This window comes from Austrofundulus limnaeus, unplaced genomic scaffold, assembly GCF_001266775.1.
Source record: "Austrofundulus limnaeus strain Quisiro unplaced genomic scaffold, Austrofundulus_limnaeus-1.0 Scaffold304, whole genome shotgun sequence".
NCBI classification, from domain to species: Eukaryota; Metazoa; Chordata; class Actinopteri; order Cyprinodontiformes; family Rivulidae; genus Austrofundulus; species Austrofundulus limnaeus.
Window position 1 is genome coordinate 259,872 of NW_013952706.1, and position 22,857 is coordinate 282,728.

Genomic DNA, 22,857 nt, shown 5'->3' on the forward strand with positions numbered 1-22,857 from the left:
ATATTATATGTGTGTGTGTGTGTGTGTCTGTGTGTATAAATACAAAGCTGAAAACTCTTATCTGTGTCTTTGATAATAAAATAAATAAATAAATAATAATTGCAGAGAAAATTAAAGTGTTTAAAAACCTAATTTAAATACACACCTTCTCAGTTCCCTTCCTTTTGGCACACCAGTGGTACTGCTGCAACCCTACTGGTGGCAGAAATGCAACTGGAGTTTTCTGACCAGCCACACTGAGCTAAAGTTGTTTGCAATGGAGAACAAGAAGAACGCTTCAGCTCAGCTTGTTTTTTTCAGACGGGAAAATTAAAAAAAATCCCAACAGTAATTCTGTGACGAAGAACAAAGTCCCATGTAAGACCCTGTTCACACGACGACAATCTCCGGAAATGTTTGTGTTTTTAATTTTTATTGGGCAAATAAACAAATAAACCACATATTTACATTTATAGAGCTACAATAGTACAGGGTTGCCAGATGGGACATGGTGAACTTTTGTACTGCAGCTTTAAAATGACTGTATTTTGGCCCAAATTGTCATATGTAGCCAGTGAGGGTGTGTGTAGTGTTTGGTGAAAATGTGAACAAAAACATAGCTGCAAGCATTGCACACGCAGTGTCAGCATGATCACAGTTACATCCAAACTGGGGAACACACTATTGTTCCATTGAGCCCAGTATGTTGTTGGTTTTGCTCTTATCTGCTGGAAAGAGGTGAACGACATTCACAAATCGCCACGCTGTTCACCGCTATTTATTGTAACCGTTGTTAGTGCAGAGAAAATATTTTGCCTGCTGCCACCTGTAGCATGCATGAGTGTTTTTTACACCTGCAGAGTACTTCACACCTCTGTGGCGGGTTATCCCAAATAATTTATGCTCAGAGACCAAAATTCAACAAGTTTCAGTGTCACAGACTTTTATCACTGTTGTGTAAATGAATGGCTGAACTACATCAAAAATGTTACAGTTTCAATGAAAATCAGCTCCATGTAAATGCCCCCTAACTTGTGAATTTAGCTGTGCTGCACATCAAGCTTACGTATAGGAATGTCTATGCAAGTTTTATAATATTTTATAAAGGTGAGACAGAATGGGCTATGCACTCCCAGCTTTTACTGTGTAAAAACAAACAAGATGCTCAGAGCAGGAGATGTCACAGCCACAACTCACACTGAACACAATTACACAAAGCTCCACTTTTCACTTTTGGTTGAAAGAAGCATTATAAATAACTGACTTTATTTGAGCTAAATTATAGAACAAAATTTCCCAGAACACTGAAGGTCCATGGAGCACTAATAAATCCATTTTTAGAAATCGCAAATTTGTGGCAACCACAGCAAATATGCCAAGAAACGGTCCGCCACCTAAACTCGTGAGGGATAAAGATGGTACTAATCAGAGAAACCTCTAGGTGGTCAACGATAACTCTGATTGGAGCTGGAAGATGGTAAGACCAGTCCATGAGACCAGTATAAGCTGCACAGAGTATAGAAGAGTGGCTGGAAAAACTGGAGATTTCTGTGGTCACATGAAACCACATTCAATCAGGACATCAAGGACAATACAATATTTTGAAGATACAGTATCTACCACTTCTTGTCTTGCTGAAAACATTCTCCCTACAATGAAGAAAAGTGGTGGTTGAATTATGCTTTGATGATGTTTTTTTTATCAGAAGGGACTGGGAAACAGATAAAGGAGACATGTCATGCTTTTAAATACTTCTTTTTCACATTTAAACCATTCATCCATCCATCCATCCATCCATCCATTTTCTGTATTTGTGGTCTATATAAATTTCTTTGGTCTGAATTCCTCCTTGTAAATCCACAAGCCACTCTTACCCCTTTTCTGAGGTGTGTCTCAAAGCAACTTGTTTTGAGGCTGTCTTTTTTAAGTGCAAATGAGATGCTTCACACCTCACACCCACCTCCAGCTTACAGAGTGGTCCTTTGTACTTTGAGAGAAAGGTTTCAACTAAAGATTATTACTTTTTTAAAAGATGTCAACAAGGGAAGACTTGTCCATCCAGCCTTACATGTTGGAGCCAGAGTCTGATCCAGAGCCAGAGGAAAATAAATGTGACAATATTTTAGTTGGTGGGTCTATTGCAAATTCCTTGACGTACAGTAGTAGTTCAGAAAACGTCATAGGAAACAGAGAAAGCTGCACAAGTTGAAAAAAAGGACCCAAACAGAATATAAAAATATGTTTGCAGCACTGGGAAAGACTAAATACTAAATTTCTGCCCTCATAGATACTCCAAGTACACAGTAAATTCATCTAATGGCTAAAAATAGAGACATTTGCATTGATAAGTCCTCTTTAAAGGATATATGCATGGGGCAGAACAGTGAAATTCTTGAGAGGAGCTTAATGGAGTCTTCCAGAGATTTGAGACTAGGACAGAAGTTCACTTGTCTTCAGAACAAGGAACGTAAACACACGCAACACTTGCTATAAGGACGTCCTGGAATGGTCCAGTCAAACCTCAGATCTCAATTCAACTTAGAATCTCAGATTTAATTTAAAGATTACAATAGACACAAACATCTCCCATTCAGCCTGAAGGAGCTGGAGCAGTTTAGTCATGAAGAATGGGGAACAACAATAAAAATCCATATTCAGAAGGTCAAAATTACGGAGATGATCATCAAGAGACTTCATGCTGGAATTGATATAAAAATGCACCTCAGAGTACTGAGTTTTGGTTAAAATACTAATGCTCACACTATTTTTACGTTTTATACTTTTTAAAAATACTTAAAACAAATTTAATTTGACCTTCATTAATCGGAAGTATTTTTGCAGAATTGTTGACTTCAACCAAATTAAAAACCCAATCAAGTTTCAGGTTGAAAGGCAACAAAATAGAAAAATTACCAAGAGGGATGAAAACTTTTGCAAGGCACTGTACGTAGTGTTTTCAGACAGCTAGAACATCCCTTCATGACTGTCAAACATGTCAGCTACACTCAAGTGGTTGCACATGGCTCTGTGCTGTGATTGGTCTCTGTTTGACCACGGCAACCACCAAACCTAAAGTGAGTGTCCTGGCACCACTCTACCTGAATGACATCTTTTCTTTAACAGTAAACACACAGTTCAGCTTCAAAATCTGTTGTGATAACAGTTTTTTTGTTATAAAAATGGACGTGTCATCACATCTTTTGTTTCTTAGTGTAATGAAACTGGACTGTGTAGATTGTTGTCAACAGCAGCCTGTGGCATACACACCAAAAACAGAGAAGACAGATATCACAGCCAGTCATAATGGGAACCATTCCCTGTCTGAAAGCATTTAAGGTGTGTGTATTTCCAACATATCTGCATACTTTTGAGTACTGGCTGACACTTGGACACCATCAGTCCACTATGCATTGCCCCCGGTTGTGCATTCTCTGCTTTAAATGTACCGTATACAGTAGCCTTTAAAAATCAGCTCTTTTTCTATTGAAAACAAAAAGTGTTAGTACTCTGAAACACAAACAAATGAATTCACTTATTGCCTGATGGATGGTACACAGTATACCCACTTTTAGTATTAGTGTCATAATTGGCTCAGCAATGCCTCCCTGTATATTTTGTAAGCATTGCTTGCCATCATCTTCATAGTTAGAGCAAAATTAGCCGAGAGTCTCTGTGGTCATTCTTCTGACATTTGAAAAAAAAAGAAACCTTTAGAAAGTATTTCCCCATTCTCAGGTTGACCACCCACTGTATGATGACTGAGAAGCAAGATTGTCAGTCTAATTCCTTTTCTTTTTTTTTCCCTTTAAAGCAGCTACTTTCATTTCCTTAAAATTTATTCCAAAACTGTCTCTTTCAACTCTGGAGTTTTGAAAATCCTGGTATCTGTAGTTAGTTGCCAGTGTGGTAAGAATAATGAGGTAACTTGCTGAAATATTTCACAGGTTTAAGTTATTTCCACAGGAAATATCGTTGGTTCGCTTATCCCCAGCTAATTAAAAATACAGAAGAATGACATTTCAGCAATGTACTGCAAAGCTATCTTGCTCTATAACTCAACTGTCAACTTTAAGAACTTATTGCTCCAATCTACCATTTACCCACACTCTTTTTCCAAGTGTCTTTGCACTCAACCTCAGTACAGGAGCGTGAGTGGGAAAGTGATTGAGGTTCCTGATTTAGGCCATGGTCTCTTTCCCTGGCAGTCTTCGGTCGTTGAAGGTGTGCATGTTGATGACCTCTTCTGTTTTCACTATGACAGGCGGCTGGGGTTTGTGTTTTAGACGTCGCTGACACTTCAGTGAGACTCGCAGCTCGTCCACCATGGCACTGCAGAAGGACCTCTGCAAAAGGAAGCAGAAAGAAAGAATTAAATATATTTCAGACTACGTCTGCCCAAGAATCATGGTCAGGGGATCAAACATATTCTCCCTGTCTTCAGCCCTATTTTGTAGCCCCACCCAAACACCACCCACTTCCTCATCCTCAGTTGCCACAAGGAAATATGGTGAGAAATACTGTGAAGCAGAGTGGAGGTAATGCTGAAAGGGAAATAGGAAAACGGGACTGAGGATGTAAGATGGTTTTACACATGCATTGAAACAAATTCCTCCTCGATTTTGAATTATTGACTTTAAACTTGGTCAATATCCGCGGGGAACTAAAAATTATGAAAATTATGAAAAGCTGGAATGTCAAATATTGAGCGTACACACAGTTTTATATACTGTCAAAATAAACCAGCAAAAATTGTTGCTGCTCATCCATTGATTTTTATTTGTACACTGTAGGTTGAATGAGATGACTTAGTCTTCCAATTTTTGCACACTTGCAAACTCTCAAATTGTAAAACATTACAAAAGTATATCAGTAATAAATTGACATGTTTATTTTGTTTTACCATCCACTTAGTTTGTTAGAAACGTCTGTCCTAAACTTTACCCACTTAGTTGGCCTATTTAATCAAATTAAATTGTAATACTGCCAAAAAGTTTTAGCTGTTTTATTTACTGATGTAAACAGAAGTAATGGGTTCAGTGTCAAATTTACTTCACAAATGGAATTGCTTAAGGTAGCAGCACACAAAGATTTAAGGTTTCATTAGTTTAGAAGTCTGGAATTTGGTACGCATGTAGAACGCACAAAAGTCTTTTTGTGGTAAAGCCTAAATCCAAAAAGAAGCCAGCCTTTTTGGATCAAAGACACCAATGCTGTGTGGGTTTTCTTTACATATTATATTTGAACAAAATCCTCCTAGATTTTGATTTATTGATTTCAGACTTGGTCAATATTAAAATTTAAGAATTTAAGAATTTTTAGCACAACTTGTCAGACCGCAGTCTTTGACTTCTCATGAAACCAACACTGTGATGGACTTGTGACCTGTCCAGGATGTACCCCACCCCTCGCACTTAACCGCTGGATATGGGCACCAGTGACCCCCCCTCCCGCAACCTGAAAGGAAAATGCGTGTAAGATAGATGAAAAAAAACAAAACAGAATTGTTCTAATTCACATGTTTTACTTAGGGAAAATCTCCTTTAGCTTGCCTTTTCATATCAGCTTCAAACTGAGACAGATAATAAATTACATGGTGATATTTGTTTGTCATGTTTTACTCATGATGTCAGCAATCAGCTGTTTTAGATCTGTCCAAATCTCACATTTGAACAAACACTTCTTGGAGATTTGGGATGTGCTTTGGCAAGGAGGTGGTGGTGCTTAAGAAGAAGTAGAAAAAAAAGTTTTATTGTCATTTTACATATGGATGTAAAACAAACTGGAAGCAATCTGTTTAAGTTGTGAAGAGTGTTCATATAATCATAAAAACACAAGATAAAATACACTCACACACATGCCTGTTCATAAAAACAGTAACAAACTCCAACATATTGTTGGAACACCTTTAGCCTTGATTCGCTTTGTAATCCTTTTCAGAAACTTCTGCAATTTCACAACAAATATTTCTGTCCAAATTTGCATTAGTATTTTGCCAAGACATTGAATTGATGATGGGAGATTCCAACCACTGCACAACATCTTCTCCATCCCATCCCACAGATTCTCAATGGGGTTTAGGTCTGGATTCTGTGGTGGCCAATCTATGTATGAAAATGATGTCTCATGCTTCCTGAACTTCCCTGAATTTGAGCTTGATGAATCCTGGCATCATCATCTTGGAACACGTCATTACATCAGGGAAAAGAAAATCAATTGATGGAATAACTTGGTTATTTAGTATATTCAGGTAGTCAGTTGACCTAGACCAGACCAACTGCCGCAAAGTCAGATCATAGCCCTGACCCATGGGTACAATGGACATGGGGAGTGCGGGGACATGTCCCCCGCATTATTTTCAGCCATTACAACAGTTTAATTTGTTATTAGGATATGTTTTCCAAGTTGTCTTTAAACGCACCATGAGCTAAAACAGTTGTACACCTGTGGATCACAGATGTGCTTTGGCACAGCTGCATCATGTGGGTCAGATACTAGCCAGGGCAAAAGGCAAAAAAAAAAAGAAAGAAAGAAAGAAAGAAAGAAAGAAAGAAAGAAAGAAAGAAAGAAAGAAAGAAAGAAAGAAAGAAAGAAAGAAAGAAAGAAAGNGAAAGAAAGAAAGAAAGAAAGAAAGAAAGAAAGAAAGAAAGAAAGAAAGAAAGAAAGAAAGAAAGAAAGAAAGAAAGAAAGAAAGAAAGAAAAAGCTTTGCACACTGTTTCATGTAAGTTTAGTAATGCTGTTAGAGGCAGATAATATTAGCTAAATGATTAAGTTAATAGATGCCAATATGTTAAGTTAGTTAACAAGAATATTAACATTGTCATTACCTATGTTACTTCCCTTGCTAGTTATTGCTCTGGATAAACCCAAAGTCAGGGAAGAGACTAGACCAGATCCACCAACAGGGACCTTGATGAAGGCCCTTTTCAGGTAAGGGCAGACTATAATGTATTACAGGAAGAAAACAGAAATCAGGACAGACTTTTTGCAGATATTTCAGAATTACTCCTATTCACACTCCAACATATTTTTTATTTTGTTATTATTTCTACTTTGGTCCAAAAGAAAAATAAAACTGATAATATTATTTTGTAATATAGTTAATTAAGAGATAACTGTTTAGTTCATAAGCAAAAAAAAAAAAAAAAAAAAAAAAACTGACAAAATGATTAAAGATGTAGTTTATATTTGGAAATTTTTGTTTATTTATTAATTATTCAGTTTCAAAAAATTGACTATTGCATTATTTGTGTTCTTATAGGCAAAAGGTGGAGGTCATGCCATTTTTCTTTAGTTTGATTAATTTTTTACATTCCTGTTATCACATTTGACTAAAATGTTGATGTGTTTAGAGCTGTGTCACTTTCTTTGTTCATGCCATTAAATTAAATTATGTGGCTTATTGCCCTTCTACCAAGTCAACTCTATTTTGTGTGCTAAGTAATAATTTGTTTACAGGAAACGTGTTTTATAAAACATTTCATGTTCAGTCTTGACATTTGGCAATTAAAGATCTGGCTGTAGATATAAAGATCCCTGTAGATGTTGGAGGGTAATTGTTTCAACTCAACCAGAATTTGGCAGCTAAAACTTTAGATTTTTGTTAGTAAATAGTTTAAATAACTAAAGTTGGTCCCCTGGTGCTGTACTGTGGCTTTTAGTGATTTTATGATTTTTGCCACTAAGGAGAGGTGCGATGATAAATCACTCAATAGACCTCTGAAAAATCTGTGCCCCTCATTTCCGAGATGTTGATTACACCCTTATCTGCCCCCACAAGCTTGCATGTTAGGCACTAGGCATGATGGATTCACAGGGTATCCCCCTGGGGTGGGGGGTGAGTGGCACCACAACATTTTTATGACCCGGGGGTGGGGGGTGGGGGGATTGTGATGGACAGTTCTTCGGTTTCTCACCAGAGCTGTCTTGCCAGTCTGGACTATTTGCTTACCACATGCTGGAGCTCTCTCAGTCTCTCAGTCTGGTTGGGTTTCAGACTGGTCACCCAAATTTCCTGAGTTAAACCTGAAAGGAAGTGTGTTCTCAGTCAACTAGGACATGGAAAATTAAAAATAAAAAGACGGAACAACTGGATTTCTGTTCCGTAGAGGAAGACGTGTGGAGTTAAAAGATTTAAAGTGCAGAATTCAAGGTTAGTGCCTTTATCAATCTGCACACTGATTCATTTGTGACCTTATAGTTGTCCCCCCTTGCCGAGGCAGAGTACATAGAAATGCTCTCTGTCCGTCTGTCCATGATGGTGGATATCAACGATGATCGGTGTTGAGTTCTGTCTTATTTGCCTTGAAAAGATGCAACAGTGTTTTTTTTTCTCTTATGATATAAAGTAGGTCTTTCATGATAATAGTACTAAATTTGGTTTTTCTTTTCTTTTGCTCAAAACACCCGCAACTAATTGGAAGCTTATAAAAAACTGACCAAACTAATAAATAGTATATTTTGTGCAATGAGTGTTGCATAAATACAAATCACAGAAACTGAAAGACTGGCTCAAACTCAAGAGACTAATGATGGAAGGCATGCCTAGAAACACGCAATTAAAGATGAAATTTTTCTAAAACAAATCCATGCTCTAAATACAACATGCAACATTATATCCATGTACAATATTAGGGAATTCATATTACCTCAAACTTAAAATACCTGTTGTAAATGTCCCACTGGCAACATCATCATACGGTAAGGGTTAACATTATCGTTAACATATTTTTAAAAACCAAATACAAGTACTTACATTTGAGTATTTTCTAATAAAGTAAAGTACATTTACATTTTGTTGTAAACACTTCTATGGAAGTTCATGCTCTTCTACTTTTTTCTTGTGATACTGAACAAAAACAGCTTCAAGAACCAAAGTGAGGTGCTCTGTAACATTTTGTGTTGATCTGACTGCTAAAAAGGTTCTATAATTTTCTCAAACTGGACTCTGAATCAAAATGTGAACACTATGGAGTATCAAATGAATGTTTTCACCATTAACTTCTCTGTGAGGAGCTCACTAATCAGCAGCTTTCCCATACCTTGAGGGAAATGGTTTTTTGATCAGTTAATATGAAACTTGATATAAACTGACAGAGCTTTGATGTGAATATATTATGCTTAAAATGCATGCCCACAGACTTGTGCATGGCTGCAGCCTTTGCTCTCTTTAAATCTAAAATGTCTGAAGCTGCTTGCTGAAATGAAAACTAAACCTAATTTGTACATTGCTCAAAATACTCTTTTGAAGAGACATTTATCATTTTTTGTCACAAAGCTGAAACAAGACGTTTACATATTATTTAGAAATTACTATTTAGACATTACATTTAACACCTAAATTGAACATTTAGCAAAAATTAGCAAAATGTAAGAACAGTGAGCTAAATAATAAAATGTTTGTGGAAATTTTTACCTACAATTTTACTCTCAGAAAGTGAGATAAATAATGAAAATTTGTTAGTGATAGTTTATTTTGCACTTGGCAACCCATATTTACATACATCATATAAAAATAGGTATTTTTCTCTCATAGTCAAACATTAAACCAAACCTTTTACTGTTTCAACATCTCTGAACACTACCTCATTTTATCGTTTTGGGTAAACCAGAGGAAAATGCCGATTCACTGGAAATTAAACTCTAGTATACTGAACAAGCAAATATGTAAACAATATCTGGAAAAAAATAGCAATTCATTGAAACCCAATGATAATGAGGAGACATCCCAACCTATCAGTGGTGGGCACCAGCCCACTAAAGCACAAATCTGCTAATTGCGGACTTAAATATTTCATTTGCGCTTTAGCGGTCTTACTAAGTTTTATAATACATAAGGAGATTTGCATTTTCTAAAATTAAATTCAGTACCGCTAATAACAAATTATCTACCAGTCTTCATTATCTTGAACAGCAGAAGGKATGGCTGTCAATGAATCACAGCGCACATGATCTATTCAACTCCCCTCCCAGATAAATACACTTATTTGGAAGGCATACATCCTTGGTGACTGTTGCTTTTGGTCACGGTTCTCATTTCCCACAATGCTTTGTGTCTGCTTACGTAGCAGGAAGGCAATGTTTAGAACTCCCTTTCCCAGCTAAAACAGTTAATATTTGTAATCCATAGAAAAATTTTGTACAGTATGTATTGATTTATTTTACTTTATAATCTGAACTCCTTTTTTTTAAAAAAAATATGCTGGAGCTCAATACTTATAACCATAATTGGTTGAAGCAACCGGCCAATGGGGTTAGAGACTCAGAAATGATTTAAAGATGTTATGCTGATGAAGACAGACATCTAGTGGTCAACTGAGCAACTACATGGAAAACTTTAAAATCCAAGCTCTTATTTTGAAGGGAATATAGTTTCCTGTACTGCGTGCTTTCGTTTCCCATCACAAATCAAATCCTCCATGTACCCAGAATGCATCGCTTCAGTTTTCCAATAAACAGTTTTAAAATTACTTCATTGATGCTGCTTTAATGAAAAATCTACAACAAACAAAAGAAAAAGACAAAGAAGCAGCTGAACTAGCAATCCTCAACAACTTTTTAATTTTTACACCAGCAGCTAAACGTCTGTTTCAGGAAATCACATCCCCAGCAATCGGCAGTTGTTGGATTAAACTGTAAAAAGGTTCATACACCGCTAGTTGGCAGTGTTGTGCATATGCATCAATTATTGCCAGCTAGTAAGTGTCAAATTGAACTTGTGCTTTAAAATTAGCTTCTGCTGGTTTTTCTATGGCATAAGTACTTGTGAAGTTGCAGACCTAAATATTTTCATAAGAGCTTTACAAATTGTGGAACAAATTTTAGGATAAGTGCTGCCCACCACTGCAACCTATATGGGATGCCTGCAAGACTGTAACAAGTGGAAGAGTTATTGATATGAAAAATAATGTATCATTTTTAACACTGATTCTTAAATGCACTACATATTCTTGTGTTTCATTGAGATGTCTGAACTATTTTTGATAATCAACAACATAATTAGGCTTTCTATGTACTGTTTTTAAGCCCTGAACAAATAGTAGTGTGCTCTGTTCTGAGAGACTCATGATGTGGTTCACCTCAGTTTAAACATTTATAACAATTGGCCTAGAGATTAAAGAAACAAGTCTGATAATACAATATATAAAATAAGAGATCCAGAAACTAAAGCGGATATAAATAAAATTAAAAACTGCTTTAAAAGTTACTATAAAAATGTATATATAAAATAAATAGCGGGCTAGTATCTTCAATACTTGTCACAGTTAGTTAGTTAGTATTTAGATTGTTAATTTCATACAAGTAAAAATGTTTTGTATTAACTAAATACAGCTAAATAAAACAATGTAACATTTTAAAATAATAAAATAATTTACCTATTACCTTCTACATTATGCACAACTGTTTAAGAAAAAAGATCACTACTGAAAATAACAAAAAAGAAGCAACATTTTGCTAGTGTCGGTCTGATACTGATACTCATCTTGGTATCAATAGTATCGATGCTGAGATCGATATGCCCTCTCCGAATGCAAAGCGGTACAAGAAACTGAGAGAACCACTAACACCTGTTACTGAAAACATTCAACTGTGTCCTTGCAATGTCACTGCAATAAGCATATTTAATTTAGATAATAAAATATTCAATAATTAATAGGAGTCTTGAGTAGACAGCCAAAAATTATACATTTTGACCAAATGTTTATTAAGTTCTCACCAAACCCACGATAGTGTTACACGATCTTTGCAAATCATTAGGCATATAAATCTATAAAACCAACCAACCGCCAGACTAATGGTCAGTGGTGAACTTACAAAGGAATTAAGGCTGGAAAAATCTACGAGACAAAGATGCCTGCTAAGCCTGCTCCTTTTTGCCATTTTTATAGAACTTATCTATATTATATTATATTAGACAAAACAAAACAATAAGAAGAATTGACATGGACTTGGGTGAACAGAAATTGGCTGTATTTGCTGATGATACATTAGTTTCCCTACTACAGAGGTTCTCAAACTGGGGTCTCAGGACCCCCAGGGGTCCACGAGCCCTATCTTGGGGGTCCTAAAATTTTTTCAATAAATGGTTATTTTGGATTTTATTTGAAGAATGAACATGAGGAACAATACACTAGTAAAACAGACATACTAAACCAAACAAAAGCATAATATTCTCATAATATTCAGGGGTTAAAATGACAGTAAATTATTTCTAAAACAGCATGGGGTTTATGAGGGGGTCCCTGGAAACGTTTCACACTTGTAAGGGGTCCTCAGACCCAAAATGTTTGAGAACCCCTGCCCTACTGAACCCAACAAAATCTTTGCCAGAACTTGTCAGTCTTGAGAGAGTATATATCTTATTCAGGTTATAAATTACTGCACAGAAAACTCAAGTTCTCAGTAGCCGCTACAGCTCAGCTCAGCACCTGTGCAACAAATTCAAAGTGGAATGAGACACAAAATGTATTACGTATTTAGGCATTAATCTGCAAATGGATTTGACTGGTTTGGAGATCAATTACTCCCCACTAAAAAAGACATTGTAGCAGACATTAACAGATGGAATTTAATGCCCTAACTTAGCATTCAATCTAAAATAGATATAGTAAAAATGAGTATCCTCCTGTGATTTTTGCATGTATTTTGGTATGTTCCTATTGAAAAAACAGACTGTTATTTTGCTGAATAGAATAAAATATCTGGATTTATTTGGGCAGGTAAAAAGCAGAGCGTCAGGTTTACAGCTGCTCAAAGTTTAGGACCACTAAAGCTTCTGTCTATATACTATAAAGCAATTCAGACATTGTAAAACCAATAACATGATGGTGTAAGTCCAGTAATAACTCAAGATGGAAGGAAACTGATAGTTTGGGGTGGGATGTGGATTTCTCCATGGAAACTGTAAAGAGATTCATCAATGGCAAACTCCCTGAGACACGTTACTAATTCAAGGATTAAAAGTTCAATGAAGGTATGGAGTGAGATACTCAAAGAGCACAATTTAAGCAATTTTTAAGCACAATTTAAAACAGGGGACAGAAGTCTTCAGGAGGTTGGCTTATGACCCAGAGTTGAAAACAGACTCAACATTTAAATTGTGATCAAATAAATGTCTCACAACATACTTGACTTTGTTAAAGGAGGGAAAAATGTGAGCTTCCAGGACCTTAAGAATAAATTGAGAATATATAATACAGATTTGTTTAGATATTTATAAATCAGAGACTTTTTATGGAAAAAAAATTAAGCAATAAGTTCTTAATGTCAATAAAGAAGTTATTTACGTATATTAAAAAAATGCATATAATGATGCATCATATCAGAAAACTATCTCTAAACTATATCAATCATTACAAAATTTACAGGGACATATCACTGCATATAAAAGCAAGATGAGAAACAGGGCAATCTGATGACACATCAGTGGACTATAACAAGTGCCCCTTCATGGATGGAATTCAGCTGGAAGAATATGATTTGCTATTACCTGCCCAAAAGATAAAAATATTCACTTGCTGTTTGAGACTGTGTGAACTTACATTAGCAAATCATTTTTACATTTTTAGGACTGCCTTCATGTGGCTCAATTTTGGAGAGAAATACACAAGGTCCTGGAGGACGTTTTCAAAAGGAAAATACTATTTCAATTTGTGGTAATATATATTGGTGGAGCTTGGAAGGATTTAAAGTACAAAAATAAAAAAGGATTAATACCTAGTGATCCATATGCATGCAGTGTGTGATTGGTTGATACGATTTGTTCCTCTAACACAAACTTGGTGGTTCCTGCTCTTCAATAGTCCAGTTAGTCTGCAGAAGATTCAACTATACGCGGGAGGAAAAGCAGAGACATGAATAAAACAAGGAGTAAGAAGAGTGTGAGAGAGCATGGAGGGCAGTGGGGATTGGGTGGGGGCAGGAAAGAGATTAAAAGAGCAGAAGCCAGAGGATGATAATGATGATAAGAGGTAGATAAAATGGATGGAGAAGACAACCATTAGAACTTTATGTGGCATATGATTTAGTGGAAATTGTGCGACTAAAATGACTTCCTAAGAGATTTCGCTTAATTAGCAGATATTATTAATTAGCAGAAATAAGTATCTAAAGCATAAACATGGAGACATGTTCTTAGAAAGAAAATTAAAACTGTCTTGTTTGTACTTTCGGTATTATCCTTGTAAGGCACACGTTATTTGTCAAAAATATTTTTGCAATTTTATCTATGGTCAGCATGGGTAGGTCAAAAATATGATAACAATAGCCTTGCTGAAAGGAAACTGCTGCTAATGCTTACCATGTTCAGAAGAGACAGAACATAAAATTCAGCAAAATATTTTTTTTTCATGCACAGTGTTCATTGTTTACCAAAAACGGTGAAGAGAAGTTGCGAAGCAGCGGAAAAATGTTTTTGTTTAACACAGTAACTTTTTTTCACTAACTTTAAAAACTGTTAGTGGACCAATTAACTTTTGTTAAATTCTGTTTTGCCAACTTTATGTGTGCTGAAAAAGTTTTAATCAAAACTTTATTGTACATAAAAGAATGTAGTTACAAAAGTACAAAATGACCATGAAAAGGTATTTGAATTAGCCCTTTACAGTCAAAGTCCACCCTTACCCTGATTTGTGGAACCTAAAGAGATGTGGTTCCAATTGGGAGTAACTTTCTGTGAATCAAAAAAAAAAAACAACTAGATAACGAATAGCGATAACACAATAACCCCCGCATGCACAAATGCACCAGAACTCAGAAGTCTTTATTCCTAATAAATGTCATGCAACTAGGTGCATCCCAAATGTGTAGTGGTTTGGGTGGGGGTCTTTTTTTTTGGGGAGGGTGGGGGCTGATTGGTGGGCCTGATGGATAGAGCTTCATCAGAGCTAAACAACCTAAAAAAATCTTAAGCTCCTATGTTAAACAGTTTCTGAGTTATAAGCTTTTTTGCATGTCCAGACACCCCTTTTTCAGATAAAATGGGGGTCTAGGGGGGGTGGGGGGCACAGATTGGTTGGCCTGATGGATAGAGCTTCATCAGAGCTAAACAACAAAAGAAATCTGAAGCTCCTACGTTGAATAGTTTGAGTTATAAGCATTTTTGCTTGTCCAGACACCCCCACTTTGAAAGGAGCCCCCTCCTCAAATATGGGGTCTATCAAAAAACTGTTGGCTGGTGCAGTGTAGGTCAGACTCTTCTACAGCCCTGCCAAATTTCATGTTGACCGGTGCAGCCGTTTTTGTGCTACGGTTGACCAAAACCTCTGGAGAAAAAAATAAAATAAAATAAATAAACAGTACGAAAACAATATGACTCCCGCTTACGCTTTGCATGCAGGGGTCATAATAAGTAGGTCCTCTGGATGGGTTCTTCTTAAGTGAAACGTTTCGTCTCTCCTCCAAGAGACTTCTTCAGTCTGATGAGTTTTAGGTGAACTCGGCCTTACAAGCACTGCCTCCACATGGTGGACAAACAGGTTAGTCACATGCAAAAGAGGGCCATCGCCTAACAATAGGCTTGATTAACTCTATTTAGTCACATGCAAAAGAGGGCCATCGCCTAACAATAAGCTTGATTAGCTCTATTGTTCATAGAGGGTCATGTGCCCCATCACCTGACTTATTGGTTTGGATGCTGTGGTTCTTTGGTGTCATGTCATGTGTATGTAATGAGTGCAAGCGGGGTTCAACGTCCCCTTGTTTTTGTCCCTCTCTCTCTCTCTTTGTGTTGGTATCATTGGGGCCCTGATTCACACCTTTTGCTCACAGGGGGCTGAGTCATACTTGCAGTTACAGCAATGTAGGCAGAAGACAACTGGACATGAAGGCCTCCACCTCTATTTGATGGTGAACAGTTTTCCTTCACAAAAATGGCTTCCTTTACTCCTCTCTCAAACCAACATTCCTCTCTATCAAGGATGARAACATCTTCATCCCTGAAAGAGTGACCGCTGGCCTGTAGATGAATGTAAACTGCAGAGTCCTGACCCGACGACCTATCTTGTCCATGCTGGCTCATTCTTTTGAACAGTGGCTGTTTTGTTTCCCCAATGTATGACTGATCACAGTCCTTGTGACACTTAACAGCATATACTATATTACTCTGTTTTTGCCACTGGATCTTTGGGGTGAACTATGTGGCTGGAGTTTCAGAGAAACTGAGATGTTTATTCTCTAAACATGACGTCCCAGTGGCTTTCAAGCCCCAAAACACATTATGACAAAGATTAGTTCACCCCAAAGCATCCAAACCAATAAGTCAGGTGATGGGGCACATGACCCTCTATGAACAATAGAGCTAATCAAGCCTCTTGTTAGGCGATGGCCCTCTTTTGCATGTGATTAACCTGTTTGTCCACCATGTGGAGTCAGTGCTTATGAGGCTGAGTTCACCTGAAACTCCTCAGACTGAAGAAGTCTCGTGGAGGAGAGATGAAACGTTTCATTAAAGAAGAACCCATCCAGAGGACCTACTTATTTTTTTCTTTCTGATTTTTTCTACCTGGATTACTGAGATGCATCAGGACTTTCTATGAATCATTTTCAGGGACTAATATTTTTCCACATTAGTTTTTAACTACACAACAACAGTAGCAAACTACCAACAACAACAAGCTAACATTAGCTTACCTGGGGCAGCTGTGGCTGAGTGGTTAGGGGAGTCCTCCTCCATTGCGAGAGTTGGCAGTTCAGTTTCCCCATTAGTCACATGTCGAAGTGTCCCCGGGCAAGACTCTGAACCCCAACTGCCTCTGATTTATGTCCAACCAGTGTATGAATGTGAATTAAAGCACTGATTAGTCCCCATAGAATTATCTGTCTGGGATAACTTTGTAGAGAGACATAGCTCTATGTGAAGGGGTAAATCAGGGCATTGATTGTAGTGTAAAGCAAGTATGCTGGTTGGATAGAAAGGCACTATAAAAGTACAGCCCATTTACTGTTCTTTGTCATCCTGCCCTCTCATCTTAAGCATCATACTGATGGGTGGTCTGGTTCAATATTCTGTACTTTTCCTTCAAGTTTATTATTTTGTCGCAAATAAAATGAAATAAGATCACACATGTTTAATATTAAGATCCTGCTCATATTGAAGCAGCGCTCTACTCAAGTGAAACACAACCTGAGCTGGAATAGAGTAAGGTCGGGCCGACTGCAGCAGGGATGGGCCAAGCTGAGCTGCAAAAATGCCTTAGAATTCTTGGTGACCTGGACATCCATGCTGACATTCCATCAAACAGCAGAAGTTTTCCATATTTTAAACTTCTTAAATCTAAGGCATAATGTTGCAATAAGATGCAATGACTGATCAGTACAATTTGTTTGGATTGTTTTTGCACCAAAATCACCTCTTTCCTGCACTTAGTCCATCTCACCAGACTGCTGAGCTGCAAATCAAAATCCCTGTCCCTTTATCCTTCACTTCTGTCTCCCAACAAGAGCTTTTGGAAATTTTCAGGAAGATGAAGCCCACTATGTGTCCTTGACCTATTTTTTGTCTACTCTGGTTAAGACAAATATTTCTAACAGGTCCATTAATTACCACTATCATCAGTGTGTCTCTTCAGTCTGAATCTGTTCCACCACCACTGAAATTTGCCATAATCAAACCTCTATCAAAAATCTTTGATAAGGGTCACCAAATGACCTGTTGATGACAGCATATACTTGCTCACCTTCTGTTATTATCCTTCTTGATATGTCTTCAGCATATCAGTTTCTGGCATCTTCTTGCTTCCTCATGATCAACTCATCAGCCACCATGGAATATTCCACAGTAAATTTTGCAGTATTAAATCAACACTTAAAGAGTTAAATTTAACACCCGTGTCTGAGTCTATTTGGTCTTAATCGGAATTGGTGTCACTTTTTTGTTTTTATTTATTTTTATTTTACCGTTATTTAACAAGGCAAGTCCCATTGAGTTCTCAGATCTCTTTTTCAAGGGAGGCCTGGGACTGAAGGCAACCTATTGTATATGTTTTTAGGGGTGGGGAAAACCACAGTACCTGGAGAATACCCACGCAAGGAAAAGGTGAACATGCAGACTCTACACAGAAAGATCCCAGGTCTGAACCAGGGATCAAACCCAGGACCTTCTTGCTGTGAGGCATCGGTACTAACCACTGAGCCATTTTGCCGCTGTTTAACTCTTTCCATCCATCCATCTGTCCATTTTCTTTTGCTTATCTGGGATCTGATCGCGGCTTCCCTCTCCCCAGCCACTTGGGCCAGCTCCTCTGGGGGAATCCCAAGGCGTTCCCAGGCCAGTCAAGAAACATAGTCCCTCCAGCATGTCCTGGGTCTTCCTCTCTGTCTCCTCCCAGTGAGATGTGTGTGGGACACTGGCCAGGAGGCACCTTAACCTGATGCTTAAGCCACCTCAACTGGCTCCTCTTGACGTGGAGGAGCAGTGGCTCTACTCTGAGTCTCTCCCAGATGGCCAAGCTTCTCACCCTATCTCTAAGGGAGAGCTCAGACACCCTGCGGAAGAAAAACTAATTTTGGCCGCTTGTGTCTGTGATGCTTTTCTTTTGGTCACTACCTAAAGCTCATTATCATAGATGAAGGTAGGAACGTAGACCGACTGGTAAATTGAGAGCTTCACCTTCTGGCTCAGCTTTCGTTTCACCACGACGGATAGGTACAGCGCCCGCATCACTGCAGACAAAGCACCAATCTGCCTATTGATCTTCCACTCCTATCTTCCCTCATTCATGAACAAGACCCTGAGATACTTAAACTCCTCCACTTGGGTCAGGACTTCTTCCCTGAGGAGGAGGCAGGCTACCCTTTTCCAGCTCAAGACCATGGTCTTGAATTTGGAGGCATTGATCCTCATCCCAGCCGCTTCACGCTCGGCTGTGAACAGCTCCAGCAAAAGCTGGCGATCACAATCTGATGAAGCCAATAGGAACCACATCATCTACAAAAAGCAGAAATGCAATCCCAAGTCCACAAAAACGAATCCCAGGCACCAGAACTCTTTTTGAAGTGTTACATTTTCAGAGTACAATTAATTCAAAATCAAGTTAAAATTAACACTGAATAATACTGTACAGTGTTAATAAAACTTAATAGTACAAGTCAAATAACTCTGATGAAAATAAATATGATTCTAAACAGAGTTAACAAGTTACTCCACTGTGGTGACAAATCAACTCTGCATTGAGTTAGTGGGGGTTAACAATTAAATCTGAGTGTTAATTTGACACTATAGATTATTTAAATTTTTGCTGTGTAGAAGGAGAACAACAGACAATTCGATGTGTCAGTTACAACAAATTTGAAGACAGAGTTGAGACAACACTAAGGAAATCAACACTGTGAATTAAGACCAACACTGGATGCCAATTAACTCAGAAAGTGTTAAAATAACACTAGTGGGAGTTAAATCAACTCTGAAAAGTTTAATACTGAAATTTTAACACTCCGATTTTTGCTGCATGCTATGTTGATGACAGTGAACTTTACACAACAACAAACCATCACTGCTGCTCTCCAGACTCATTGTATGGCTGAATGAGATAAAGGCATGGATGACCCAAAATGTTCCTCAACTGAACAGCTTCAAAACTGAAGTTATGTACACAAGCACTCCCTATCAGCTCCAGTATAACATTTTCTGGTCAAGACATTACACCATCCTTTGTTGTCCCCAATCTTGGCATTCACTTTTTCTTTGATTTTCATGTTACACACATATGTAAAACCGCTTTAATTAATTTTAAAAACATTGCAAGTTTCACTGATTTACATCTTGGCTTGATCCAGAACAACTTGTCCATTCTTTAGATCCTTTAAGGAAAGACTATTGCAAGTCAATACTTTTTGACATCTCAAAAAAAAAAAAAAAAAAAAACTTCAAGAGCTCCTGTCCATCCTGAACAGCATTGCTCAACTGTTAACAAAATCTTCACAACAGTCCTGCAATTTTGTCATTGGCTTCCTGTCTCTGCAAGAATACAGTAAAAAGATTTGACACAGCAGTGATACATGTCAATGCAATCCCTACCTAAAAAAACTGCTCATCCCACTCATCAAAATGTGTTTGCTTCACTCTAACTCATCCCATCTTCAAATTCCCAGAACTAAGCTCACCAGCACTTGGTAGAGCACCTTTTGCACTGCTCCTCCTTGTCTGTGAAATTTACTTCCAAACTACCTAAGGGCACTACATATTTCAGAATCCTTTGAAAGTGGATTAAAAATAATTAATCATTTTTATGATCCTGGTTTGTCTGATTGGTTTTTTTTTGTTGTTGTTGATTTTTTGTTTGTATGATTCTTTAAATGTAACACTTTGAGCTTACAGATATAAAGTGCTTTAAAAATTAGAGTTATATTGGCTGTCAGAACGGTGATGGCTTTTTTGTAAGGGGGACTATGAAGGAGGTCTTCAAGAAGGGTATGACAATGGCTTGGGTCTAGGACTGTTTGAAGACTCATTGGGTTCTGCTAACTTTCTAGGGTTGACAAACCCTCTGTGTGTGACACACCTCATTCTGCTCCACTCTGGGGATGGGGATGTGGGCATGTAGCGTATCTGCCTCTGGTAACACCCTCTTAAACCAGGCAAAGAAGACATTCAGCAACTATGCCAGTGGGACATCATCTTCAGCAGTTCTGAGGTCAGTTCTGTGCTGGGAGATGTGCTAGAATCCCAGGCACAACTGACTGCTGTTGTTGCAGCCAAGGTAGTCCTTGATAATTTCCAGTAATCCAGCATTACCCTCTAAATATTTCTATTTTGGTCAGCACAGACCTTCCTGTAAAGTGTGGGGTGGGGAAGAGGCCATTTACATACATTTTTACCAGGTCCTCTGAAGGCCAAAGCTTTTATTCAGCATCTCAGCCCATAAGTATGGGATAAATCTTGTGCCAGCAGGAATTGAATTCGAATTTTTCAGATTGAATCTTAATGTGCATAATTTAAAATTGAATGCATTGGTTTGAAAATGAATTTTACTAAATTGAAACTAATTTAAAGTTTTGTATCTGCATTAATTTGCTTTGAAACTGTATTTTGGTTAATTATAAATTCACTTTGACTACTTTCACTTTCAGTTCCAAAATTTAGATTTTTGTGTCACACATCCTGGTCCTTGAGAAAGCCAGGCAGAGTAATCAAACCCAGATCCACAGAGTTATGTTTCACTTTGGTGAAGTTTCCCTGTTGTAATGTAACAGAGTTGATGCAATCCACCCTAAAAGTGACAAAAACAGACAAAGTTATTTTATTGCAGTGATTAATTTTACCTATATGTAGAAATAATATTTATGTCACATCATGGATGTCATATTGATCAGATGCTGCTGCTGACTGATCCATGATGTGATGTAAATGTAACATTTTCAATAGGTAAAATTAAGCACTGCAATAAAATAACAGTTTTTGTCACTTTTATGGTGGATTGCATCAACTCGGTTACATACAGAAGGGAAACGTCAATGACATAAAACATAAATCTGTGGATCTGTGTTTGATTACTCTGGCTGGCTTTCTCAAGGACCAGGATGTGTGACACAAAAATCTGAATTTTGGAACTGAAATTGAATTATGGATGTGAAAGTGAAAGTAGTCAAACTGAACTTTAAATAAACCAAAATACAGTTTGAAGGCAAATTAATTCAAATTCAAAACTTTAAATTCAGTTTCAAATCATCAAATTCAGTTTCAAACCAATGCATTCAATTTCAAATTATGCACATTCAGATTCAATCTGAGCAATTCAAATTCAGTTCCCGCTGGTACAAGATTTATCCTGTACATATGTTGCCACACTTTGCATTATTTTATTTTATTTTATTTTATTATTATTTTTATTTGCTGCTTTTAAAAATACAAAAAAATAATGTATAGTAAACTGTGTATAATATAAACTATTATTTTTAGTTTTACATTTCTTTTTGGACTCCAGAGGAAAACCTTGTTCTTTTGAGCATAACCAGGCCAGATGAAGTAATTTGAAAGGTATTTGTAATGCAGCAGTAATGATGCATTCCTTCCTAAATTCTCTCTTTCTGCATGTGGCTTTAGCTTTATTTGTTGTTAAGTCACTCACCAAAATCTTGTCTCTGTTGCTCTGTGGTTCAAAAACTGAAAGTGCTGTGCATCCAAACTCTGATGAAGCATGATAATATTATTGAATTTGTTCTTTCAACTGCTCCAGTTTAGCATGTTTACTCCTTGTAATGCCACTTTAGATTAGACAATGCCATCACTGCAAGCACATTGCCACAAACCAATCTTAAATAAGAGTAATTTTAAAAGTTATCGAATCTTAAAATGTTGAAACAGAGCATGTTTCTGATTGTAACTGAGGGGACTAGTTGCTAGAGTTTTTGGAAGAAATTGTCTTGTCTCCCATTCTTCATTTAACAACCAACAAACTTTATCTGGCTGTCAAATTTAGGATTAGCATACATTTTGATCCCTAAATTCGTGACACTTGGCCTGATGTACTTGGCAAAGGAACCAAGAGAAAAAAGTCAGAAATTTTACCTAAAACAATTTTTTTAGTTTTCTTCTCATTGGACTTTAGACAATTCAAAGACATCCAAGCGTGAATTTGATCAAGACAGTCAAGTAAGGGCCTTAAAAGGTTTAAGAGGCAGATAAATTTGGTTGTCATCTGCATAGCGGTGGAAGTAATCATTATGCCTTCTGAAAATGGATTCAAGTTGAAGCAAAACTCAAAACTGAGCCTTAGAAAACTCCACATAAAAAGGGGCAAGAACAAAATCTAAAATTACTAGATAGAACCTGAACCACTTCAGTGCCACACCTCTGATACCCACCCACTGTTCTAAATGAGATAGTAGAATTTTATAATCCACCATATAAAATCTGGCAGGTCTAAAAGCACAAGCACTACATA

The 22,857-nt window shown here is 37.3% G+C and overlaps 1 protein-coding gene across 1 annotated transcript in view; it reads right to left on the reverse strand.

Moving 5' to 3' along the window:
- Positions 1–1,761: 1,761 nt before the first annotated feature.
- LOC106526996 (glutamate receptor ionotropic, kainate 2) overlaps positions 1,762–22,857 on the reverse strand; it is a 138,368-nt gene continuing 117,272 nt past the window's right edge. Inside the window, exon 8 of the mRNA XM_014021747.1 lies at positions 1,762–4,322. Within this exon, the coding sequence (XP_013877201.1) occupies positions 4,158–4,322 (165 nt within the window). The 3' untranslated portion in view covers positions 1,762–4,157. The remainder of the gene's footprint in view (positions 4,323–22,857) is intronic.